This window comes from Haliotis asinina, chromosome 12 (genome assembly GCF_037392515.1).
Source record: "Haliotis asinina isolate JCU_RB_2024 chromosome 12, JCU_Hal_asi_v2, whole genome shotgun sequence".
NCBI lineage: Eukaryota > Metazoa > Mollusca > Gastropoda > Lepetellida > Haliotidae > Haliotis > Haliotis asinina.
The window spans coordinates 35,580,824-35,593,234 of record NC_090291.1 but is presented as its reverse complement, the minus strand read 5'-3'; the positions used below and the strand labels follow the sequence as shown (position 1 = coordinate 35,593,234).

At 38.3% G+C, this 12,411-nt stretch overlaps 1 protein-coding gene across 1 annotated transcript; it reads left to right on the top strand.

Moving 5' to 3' along the window:
* The first annotated feature begins 1,121 nt into the window (after positions 1-1,121).
* On the top strand, positions 1,122-10,556 carry LOC137258569 (cytochrome P450 2U1-like). Its single transcript, XM_067796282.1, has 4 exons — positions 1,122-1,517; positions 8,214-8,738; positions 9,247-9,687; positions 9,876-10,556. The coding sequence occupies exons 1-4, from the start codon at positions 1,181-1,183 to the stop codon at positions 10,052-10,054; spliced, it is 1,482 nt and encodes a 493-aa protein (XP_067652383.1). The 5' UTR covers positions 1,122-1,180; the 3' UTR covers positions 10,055-10,556.
* Positions 10,557-12,411: the final 1,855 nt, after the last annotated feature.

Sequence of the window (12,411 nt, the reverse complement as noted above, 5' to 3'; positions counted from 1 at the left end):
TTACCAGTAAAATTTTGAGCATTCATAGTTGCAGCTAACGGCTTGGCGTGACCAGCCGATTAATAGAACTGGGCCAGTTCTACCACCCGTCATCGTGAAGTAAGGGCCGAAGTGTAGTGTTGAGCAAAAGGAGCTAAATGGTTCAGTCTCCTACTGCCCTCAACCACCAGACTGCCATCCTCCATCGACACGGGACGCAACACACGGCAAACAGGTTGCCCAATTTGGTCGCCTCTTACGACCAGCAATGGGGTGCTGTGGACACATTCTGTCCCAGGTCCACATGGGAGAAGAGCACTTGGCGTTACCCAGCACCCACCACGAGGAGGTGGCTCTTCACGGGTGCCTGATAATTATTTGATGATTGGAAGTTTAAATTAATAACTCTGATTGTTAGTGGCTTTGGGCTGAAGTATTGTAAAATCTTTGTCCTCCTGAGAGGGCACATAATCCCCAGTTTAGTCAATTTAAACTTACCAGGGTTTTTAAACGTAGTATCTTGTTATTGCAATTTTGGCTAACAATTCTAACAATCGACATCGTCTGAAGAGATGATATAAATATAGCTAGGGTCTATGCAGGTAGTAAAACTAATGTAAGTACCTAGTATGGTGATCTATCTTCAGTTGTTAGCGATCTATAGCCAGTTTTAATATTGTACTGTCCAAATAATGGCAATAGTTTTAATTTTCCATACTAGTTTCACTTGTGATTGTGATATCCTAGTTGTTTACTGTCCTCTGAAGTCGGGGTTTATATTATACACGTATTCTGTTTCAAGGCCAAATACCTTCTCGTTGTTGATATGGTTGAAATATTGCCGATGTGACGTTAACTCTTAATTCACTCACTCACACAGTTCCCGACATAAAAAAAATGGCAAAATCTAGTCATGCATTCGTGCATGTTATCGCATGCATGATATTATTTGATGACTATCATCCTGCAACATACAGACGTCATTCACCGACAGATTGAGTTTTAGAATCAACATTTATAATCACAAGAACGTATTGAGGTCACATGTTTGCTCAAGCTGAATTAGGTCACTGGTATTTGCAATTCGGATGTCTGAAACAACACATGAGGCGGCATAAAACTGAACATATACTGTCACAGACATACCTTCACATCTTCAGTTTGGAAGCCATACGCTGCGCGAAAGAGACAGAAGCCGACAATGGTGGAAATATTCGCCTTCAGTCCTACAACTGTGTTCCTGTGTGTGGCCATGCTACTTTTGGTATGGCTGCTGACGCGGCGACCCTCGGGACTCCCACCTGGTCCTCCTCTCCTCCCGTTTATTGGGAATATCCTTTCCATGGGCTCCGATCCTAGGATCACGTTTAAGAAACTTAGGCAACAATATGGAGACATCTTCAGTGTGTACATGTTCAATACACCAGTCATCGTACTCAACGGCTACAACAGTCTGAGAGACGCAATTGTCAAGAACGCCGACGTTTTCTCTGACAGGCCATACTCAACGTTCGGTGACATCATAGCGAAAGGGAAAGGTAGGTCTCAGGTACTACTACAGTCAAGGGTACATAGGTTATTACCTGAAATGCACTATCCCTTGAGACCCAGAGGTAGCCAAATTTGCAAACGTTTTTATTGTAAATGCTAACGTAGATTTTTCTTTGGCAAAGACTTCACTTACAACAGAAATTCAAGTCATTTCATGCTAACATACCCCCATAGGGTTATCTTAGGGGTCCACATGTGTGGACATTGGGACTTAGCTTGACACAGATGTTTTCCATGTTTATATATATGGACAGATACAATGAACACACAACTCATTGATTATGCATTAACATCTCTTCTATGTGTTAAACAATGATACAAAATTTATAATAGACCCAACTGTGTGGAAATAATGCTGATTGCATTCAGTCAGCAGTCAAAGCACAGTATTCAGCAAACTACATTAAAAATTCGCAAAATTCAGCCCAATATATTCAGTAAAATGGGTATACTACCGTTAACATCAACTCTAAACTGTGAAGTAAAACATGAACAATAACCTTCGAATAAAACGCTGACATGAACAAATATGATCTCACAGGTCTTCTTAACATATCAATAATGTATAAATTTTGAAAATGATGAATGGTTGATAAAGATAGAAAAGGAAAAAAACTGAAGTTGCGGACAATAGCAGATTTTAGTGAGGTTTTTAAAAGGGTTTAAACTAGAATTGAAAGCTTTCTAATCACAAAGTCGTAAAGTTTTGCTAAAAACATCAAACGTTTACTGTTACTATTTCAGACCTCTTGTCCACACCCATGGACAAGCCATATCAGCAGTGAAACCTAATGTCCACATTGAGGGACATGTTTAATTACTTGTGATTAAAAATCTCCACAAAATTCAAAGCATTTTCAAACTTTGCCGAAAGAAAAACAAACTATTTGAAATTTAGTTTTTAGTATTGATGCGGCGAAATTGACATAATTCGAGATATTATCGGATGAGCCGGGTCTTCCGTCACCGCTGCCAAGGTCAGCCATCTTCTTTCAAGCCTCAACAATGAAGACTTCCAGAGTGACCTTTCCTGAATGTCCCAGGTGACACCACTAGATTGTCCGCGTGTGGGGATTTCCGATTTTTGACATTGTAAACGTAGTTTTAAACTTACTGGACTTTTTTCTAGTTATGTTTGTTTGTCCCCATGTGTGAAGCAGGTTCTCACAAGGATATGCAGCGTCAGACGAACAGTTACAGTTTGGAGATTGGTATTTACAGTGACAGGGCTATGCATGATTCTCTAATGTCTGAAAACAGAAACTTCCCCTACGAGGGTTGGCTGAAAAGTTCTAAGCCTCACTGTGAAAAAAAGTTACTAAGTCCACGTTTGTAATTTTTTTTGTACACAGTCCCCTTCCAAGTACACACAGTTTTGCCAGCGATGCTGCAAGGCCCAAATCCCGGTCAGGAGGAAATCTTCTTCAGCTACCCTAAAAAAAATCAGTCACAGCGGAAATGACATCATCATTACTTGCAAAATGGCGACCGGCGAGTTCCTTTTTCATTTTGGGGAACAGGTGGAAGTCAGAAGGAGCCAAATCAGGTGAATAAGGAGGATGGTCAATGAGTTCAAAGCCACAATCGCGGAGTGTTGACATGGCCACCACCGATTTGTGAACAGGCGCATTGTCTTGGTGGAAGAGGACACCTTTAGCGATCATCCCTCGTCGTTTGGTTTTGATTGCTTCTCGCAACTGGTTCAGTAGATCAGCATAGTATCTGCCGTTGATAGTTTGACCTTTTTCAAGATAATCAATGAGCAGAATACCCCTGGAATCCCACAAGACTGGGAAGGGGACTATGTACAAAAATATATCACAAACGTGGACTTTGTAACTTTTTTTCACAGTGAGGCTTAGAACTTTTCAGCCAACCCTCACTTGACAGTCGTGCACATTTCAGTCACGCCACTGAGCAAAATTTCATGACATTAACTTTTTGTGCTTTATTACTCCTTAAACCAGTGGACGGTCAGAAGCAGAGGTACGTAACTGCTGAGCGCAAACCGAGAAATAATACTCCTTTTCGGAATGAAATGAGGAACTTAGATTACACACATGTCATTTAGCACCCAAGAAATGTTTAAAGTTTCAAAGAGCGTCGCCCTCACGTAGTCATTACTTGAGAATAGGTCCGCGCATTTTAAAACCGTTTTGGTGACACTGGATGTACATTTTTTTATTTGTTCTGGTGTTCACGTATATTACATCCTTAAAAATCTTTACAACTTTAAACCTATGAAGAATCATGGTGAGAAATCAGCTGAAATTTAGTGGCTATGAATTGGTATTGTGTCCTCCCAATACAAAACTCGGTGAATTCATATAATTTCTAAACTATTTTATGGTCATTTTCAGGGGATAACGTGCGTATGAAAACATGTGTTAAAAAGATTTAACCATATGAATATATGTTTTGGATAGAACAAGGGACAATATCCAATGTCGAAAATGTAATCTCTTCACACTAGGTGACTGTTTATTTTGAAACATTCACTCAAAATGTTAACATCATTTGAGACATGCATATTTTGGTTATATGGACTAACCTTTTGCACTGAATCACACACATGCGTAACATATTTATACTAATGTCTATGTCATGAATATCTACTTATAATGTCTATCTCATGGATATCTACCTATAATGTCTATGTCATGGATATCTACCTATAATGTCTATCTCATGGATATCTACCTATAATGTCTATGTCATGGATATCTACCTATAATGTCTATGTCATGGATATCTACCTATAGTGTCTATGTCATGAATATCTACTTATAATGTCTATGTCATGGATATCTACCTATAGTGTCTGTCATGGATATCTACTTATAGTGTCTATGTCATGGATATCTACCTATAGTGTCTATGTCATGAATATCTACTTATAATGTCTATGTCATGGATATCTACCTATAGTGTCTGTCATGGATATCTACTTATAGTGTCTATGTCATGGATATCTACCTATAATGTCTATGTCATGGATATCTACCTATAATGTCTATCTCATGGATATCTACCTATAGTGTCTATGTCATGAATATCTACTTATAATGTCTATGTCATGGATATCTACCTATAGTGTCTATGTCATGGATATCTACTTATAATGTCTATCTCATGGATATCTACCTATAATGTCTATGTCATGGATATCTACCTATAATGTCTATCTCATGGATATCTACCTATAGTGTCTATGTCATGAATATCTACTTATAATGTCTATGTCATGGATATCTACCTATAGTGTCTGTCATGGATATCTACCTATAGTGTCTGTCATGGATATCTACCTATAATGTCTATGTCATGAATATCTACTTATAATGTCTATGTCATGGATATCTACCTATAATGTCTATGTCATGGATATCTACTTATAATGTCTATCTCATGGATATCTACCTATAATGTCTATGTCATGGATATCTACTTATAATGTCTATCTCATGGATATCTACCTATAGTGTCTATGTCATGAATATCTACTTATAATGTCTATGTCATGGATATCTACCTATAGTGTCTGTCATGGATATCTACCTTTAGTGTCTGTCATGGATATCTACCTATAATGTCTATCTCATGGATATCTACCTATAATGTCTATCTCATGGATATCTACCTATAATGTCTATGTCATGGATATCTACCTATGATGTCTATCTCATGGATATCTACCTATAATGTCTATGTCATGGATATCTACCTATAATGTCTATGTCATGGATATCTACCTATAGTGTCTATGTCATGAATATCTACTTATAATGTCTATGTCATGGATATCTACCTATAATGTCTATGTCATGGATATCTACCTACAATGTCTATCTCATGGATATCTACCTATAATGTCTGTCATGGATATCTACCTATAGTGTCTATGTCATGAATATCTACTTACAATGTCTATCTCATGGATATCTACCTATAATGCCTGTCATGAATATCTACCTATAATGTCTATCTCATGGATATCTACCTATAATGTCTATGTCATGGATATCTACCTATAATGTCTATGTCATGGATATCTACCTATGATGTCTATGTCATGGATATCTACCTATAATGTCTGTCATGGATATCTACCTATAGTGTCTATGTCATGAATATCTACTTATAATGTCTATCTCATGGATATCTACCTATAATGCCTGTCATGAATATCTACCTATAATGTCTATGTCATGGATATCTACCTATAATGTCTATGTCATGGATATCTACCTATAATGTCTATGTCATGGATATCTACTTATAATGTCTATGTCATGGATATCTACCTATAGTGTCTGTCATGGATATCTACCTATAATGCCTGTCATGAATATCTACCTATAATGTCTATGTCATGGATATCTACCTATAGTGTCTGTCATGGATATCTACCTATAATGTCTATGTCATGGATATCTACCTATAATGTCTATCTCATGGATATCTACCTATAATGTCAATCTCATGGATATCTACCTATAATGTCTATCTCATGGATATCTACCTATAATGTCTATCTCATGGATATCTACCTATAATGTCTGTCATGGATATCTACCTATAGTGTCTGTCATGGATATCTACCTATAGTGTCTGTCATGGATATCTACCTATAATGTCTATGTCATGGATATCTACCTATAATGTCTATCTCATGGATATCTACCTATAATGTCTGTCATGGATGTCTACCTATAGTGTCTGTCATGGATATCTACCTATAGTGTCTGTCATGGATATCTACCTATAATGTCTATGTCATGGATATCTACCTATAATGTCTATCTCATGGATATCTACCTATAATGTCTATCTCATGGATATCTACCTATAATGTCTGTCATGGATATCTACCTATAGTGTCTGTCATGGATATCTACCTATCATGTCTATCTCATGGATATCTACCTATAATGTCTATCTCATGGATATCTACCTATAATGTCTGTCATGGATATCTACCTATAGTGTCTGTCATGGATATCTACCTATGATGTCTATGTCATGGATATCCACCTATAATGTCTGTCATGGATATCTACCTATAGTGTCTGTCATGGATATCTACCTATAGTGTCTGTCATGGATATCTACCTATAATGTCTATGTCATGGATATCTACCTATAATGTCTATCTCATGGATCTCTACCTATAATGTCTATCTCATGGATATCTACCTATAATGTCTGTCATGGATATCTACCTATAGTGTCTGTCATGGATATCTACCTATCATGTCTATCTCATGGATATCTACCTATAATGTCTGTCATGGATATCTACCTATAGTGTCTGTCATGGATATCTACCTATAGTGTCTGTCATGGATATCTACCTATAGTGTCTGTCATGGATATCTACCTATCATGTCTCTCTCATGGATATCTACCTATAATGTCTGTCATGGATATCTACCTATAGTGTCTGTCATGGATATCTACCTATAGTGTCTGTCATGGATATCTACCTATAATGTCTATGTCATGGATATCTACCTATAATGTCTATCTCATGGATATCTACCTATAATGTCTATCTCATGGATATCTACCTATAATGTCTGTCATGGATATCTACCTATAGTGTCTGTCATGGATATCTACCTATCATGTCTATCTCATGGATATCTACCTATAATGTCTATCTCATGGATATCTACCTATAATGTCTGTCATGGATATCTACCTATAGTGTCTGTCATGGATATCTACCTATGATGTCTATCTCATGGATATCCACCTATAATGTCTATTCTGGACATGCACTTGATCGACACATGTCATCGGTTCCCAATTGCGCAGATCGATGCTCATATTGTTGATCAATGGATTGTCTGGTCCAGACGCGATTATTTACAGACCGCCGCCATATAGCTGGACTAGTATAGATTTAAAGAGTACATCAATTCAATACAAATAATAAAAATTAGGAGCATTTTGGCTTTCGTTGCAGTACACTCCCACTAGAAATAGAAATTGGAAGGACGAATGGTATCGAACGAAAAGACATTGTGTAAATTATGAACCCACACACATATGAATCATTGTACCAATATGTTATTACACATATGAATATACATATTTTACGCATGCGCACTGTGCTATGATACTGAACAAGCATTCTATGCTGTAATAGATCGTCGGCCTGAATGTCAGCTGAAATAAAGGTATTCAGTTCAACATGAATGTTTCAAATGTACAGGGAATGGCATGTCCAGCCGATTGATAGAACACGACACATTTCTACCACCCACCCTGGTGAAGTCAGGGTCAAAGTGGACAAAAAAGAATACGGTACCAGACTCCTTTAAATCATCACAGCCTCGTCCTCCACCTGCACACAGGCCTATCATTGTAAAACTACAAGAGTACTTAATTAACTTCTTTGTGCATACATTGTTGGCAACTGAGATGTTTGAGTCAATATAACTTCAAGAGGTTTGTCGGTTAGCCTTATGATTTTCACTGTTGAACCTCTAACCCCAACACCACCCCACATACAGGAAAGGAATGACTCCACCACAAGCTAACAAAGGGATACTACATTTTCAAATGCATGGTTAAAATCATGAGGACAAGTTCAACCTGTCTAGATTTCATTATTTGGAGAACAAGTTCCAAAGTATGCCAGACCTATTACTTGTTTTTTTATTTTTGTGGTACAGGTGTGTCTGCAGCCTCTGGTGATCAGTGGCGCGAACAAAGACGCTTCGCCCTTAACACTCTCAGGGAGTTCGGAGCAGGCAGGAACATCATGGAGGACAAAATACACGAGGAAATCTCACAGTTTCTCAAGAGTTTGGACACAGAACGAGGACAAGGGTTTGACTGCAAACGCCTGGTGCACAACGCAGTGTCCAATGTCATTTGCTCTATTATTTTCGGAAAACGGTTTGAATATACAGACCCACTGTTTATTAAATTTTTAAAAGCTATGGACGAAAATTTGGCCAATCTGAGTCCGTCTGGTGTGTTGAGTGTGCTGCCTTTTGTGCGTTTTCTGCCAGGGGATCTGTTCAAATTTAAGAAGACAGTGCAGAATGTAGATACCATCATTTCGCTTCTGATAGATCCTATGATTAAAGAGCGCATGCAGAAACAGGAAGATGATAACGTCAGCGACTTCATACACGCTTACATAAAGGAAATGCGTCTTCGCAAAGAAAAACACGTGGAGACATCCTTAGATTGTAAGCATTAACGAAATTAAGTAATGTTTGTTGCCAAATGATGCCTGACAGCACTCGGGTGATTTAGTTACCTTATTTGCTTTTGTTATCACACTGTGACGAGTTCAGTAATATCACTGTATGTATGTTAAGGTTTCAATCACAAAATAATCCGACCCCAATCAACAGTCCCTGATACAGGAAAGGGGAACAACACGACACAGATGCGACGCGTTAAATAATCAGTAATATTTTACTCGGTTGCTGTTCTGTTTCAATCGACCTGTGAAGATCCGGGTTAGATTTGATCTTCAGAAATCCTTGCTTGTTGTAAGAGGCAACTAACGCGATCGGGTGGTCAGGCTCGCTGACTCGATGGACACATGTCATTCCCCAGTGGCTCCATGGTCATGCTGTTGATTACTGGGTTGTCTGGTCCGAACTCGATTATTTGTTGACTGCCGCTGTTTGGCTGGTATGTTGCTGAGTATATTTTGTAATCTAAACTTACTCACACACTCTGTTTCAGTGGAGAACCTGGCCATGGTTATTTTGGACCTCTTCGTGGCCGGAACGGAAACCACGGCCACTACGATTCGATGGGCACTGGTATACTTTCTCCACTATCCGGAAGTCCAGGAAAAGTGTTTCCGAGAGATCCAGGAAAATATCGGCCAGAGTAGGCGTCCCTCCATGAAGGACAAGGTCAACATGCCATACGTGGAGGCAACCATTTTGGAAGTCTTGAGACGAGCTGATATTGGTCCAACATCTCTCCCACATGGTGTTCCCCATGATGTCCAGTTCAACGGATACACATTCCCAAAAGATTCCACTGTCATACTGATGCTTGATTCTGTCCTACAAGACCCGGATGTTTGGGGTGATCCAGACAACTTCCGGCCTGACCGTTTCCTTGACGACAGTGGCAAGATTGTAAAGAAAGAAGAGTTTATTCCCTTCTCTCTGGGTGAGTTCAACACAGCCTTCAGTGCTATCTGCGCTAAACGAATTAGAACTTACTTGTTATTTTCACAATTTTCAATATATATACAAATGCAAAAGTGGGTCCAGTTATATATCACACACTGTGATACAGATTTTGTATTTACTATGCACTGAACCTGAAAAAAGAGTTGAAAATATGAAATATTTCAGGTCGAAGAGTGTGTCTGGGCGAGTCGATGGCCCGTATGGAGTTGTTCCTGTTCCTGACCACCATGATCCAGAGGTTCAAGTTTGTCCCTTTGGAAAGCAGAATGCCTTCCTTGGATGGACTTATGGGATTAACTCATTCCCCCAAACCATTCGTCATTAAAGCAGTTCGAAGGAATTAATTGGTTTGTGAGAGCCAGGGATTGCTACGTAGGAACCAACAGCAGATGTGATGTGTACATCAGCCTGTTCCAGCATTTTTTGATATGTAAGCTCGATATGATTTTTGAAACGCTATTAATATTGTTTTGCAACCAGATGTAAACGCAGTAACTGAACATAGTAGAAGTCTACACCCAGTTACTCCACTTAACTTCATTACCTCTTTGTTGGACAAATCGCAATGAAAATAACAAACATTGTTGCGAGGCTTCATTTCCGGTTTAGTTATTTCAGTTGGTGGTAGATAATGTGACACAGGTAATTATTCTAAAGGCAATTATTCTAAAGTTTTCCACCATAGGTTTCCATTGTTCCAGACCGAATGTAATCTTGAGCTATGCCTTGCGTCATAGTGATAGGTAATGACAGTCTTCATTATTATTCCCATTTAACACATGTATTCCGGGGTGTTTTGTCAAGTTAGTTTCTACCACTTAAGTCAAAATAAAGTGACGATCATGACCTGTTTTGTCAGTTATCAGTCATCCGACATCTCAGGACGTAACCAGCAGTGAATCTTACACTTACATAGAGGACACCTTTGATTACCACAGTCACCTCAACTGGCAACCACATTCGAAACGCTCTTTCATGGTCATATTTTTCACAAATACAATCAATTGTGGTCCTCTTGCCGGCTTTCCAGCATTTGAATTCGGATACCGACGAAATTGTGTATCACTCTGAAAACTGAAATTTCTTGTTATTACCTAGTCTTTGTTGTTAGAGAACAATTTGGGATATGTACATTTAGCAGCATAGATCCTGGACTATGACCCTACGACAGACGAGGAACCGACATGTCTCCCGGAATTGATTTTGAGATGTTCCCGCTATGACTAGCTGTTCCGTTTCTGCGGTTTCACCCCGCCGCGACAGATAACAACTTATGCGTTTTCAATGATGGTAGGTTCCTAAACAACTCTTTTGGTGGAGTCCGGAAAGTTTTCAAATATCAGAAAGCTGTCGGGTATTCGTAAATGATAAACATGTGTACTATTTATATTTATGTAACATTTTTTTACAAAGATAAAATTTGCAATTTATCGGTCCGCTTCTGACTCAAACGGACTGTATACATCAACTCAATAAACGATTTTCACATAACATAGAATCTAGCAGACGACAGGAATACAAATTTAGAGTTATCTCCCTTTAATCGATTTACATTCGCAAAACATCGGTAAGTTCCGTACATCATATGATAATCATATGATAAGAGACACCACTGTCAAGTACGCCGATGTTTACTTTTTTCTGACAATGCAAACGGTGCCTCATTATAAATAGGAATGGCAGATGTGGCATTTACAGAAGTATCTGTAAATGTTCTTATTGTTGCATTGACTCGACTTACAGTTCATTGCAGTGCGAGATTGCTTATCGACAAACAAATGATTATGGTATGAAATTCTCCATATGTTATAAAGACCACTGTAAATTCATATCATTCAAGGTATGTTGAATGTACCCGAAGACAGCAATCTGTTGAGTGAGTGAGTTCATATTCAACGTCACATCGGCAATATTTCAGCTATATCGTGACGAGAACATTTAACACTAAAATGGAATACATGTATACTATACTATCTGTCGACGATGGACAGTTAAACACTAGAATATCACAGATATGAGTGAGTGAGATTAATATTTAACGTCACATCGGCAATATCGCAGCCGTATCGTGACGAGAACATTTAACATTAAAATGAAATATATGTATGTGGTCAAATCTGTCACCGAAGGAGAGTAAAAGAAGTAGAATATCACAACTGGATTTAAAACTAGCGAGGAAAGTTCAAACTAATATCACTATGTAGACAATACACTATAAAAACAGGCTATAGATCGCCAACAACAGAAGGTAGATCACCACACTAGGGACCATAGGGACTTACAGTAACTTTTCTACCTACATGGACCCTAGTTGGATTTACACCATCCCTTCAGCTGCTGGCGATTGTAGGAAACGTTAGCCAAAATTAAAACAACAATAATTCTACGTTTAAAAAGCCTGGGAAGTTCCCATAGACCTGAAAGTTTTGGGACTTACGTACCCTCTCAGGAGGACAATAATTTTACAATACTTCAACCCCCTTTGAGGGTACAGCCACCAACAATTCAAGTTACTAATCCAAACTACCAATCATTACAATGCATCTATTTACAGAACATATTACTCAAAATTCAACCAAAAAATCAATTTCCTTTAAAACAAAACAATAATTAAATGAGAACTAACGCTGGTAAAAAGATCCTTATTTTTTTAACTGTAAAATACTTATATTTTGTGATGGAGAATTCAACAGAGTCAAGC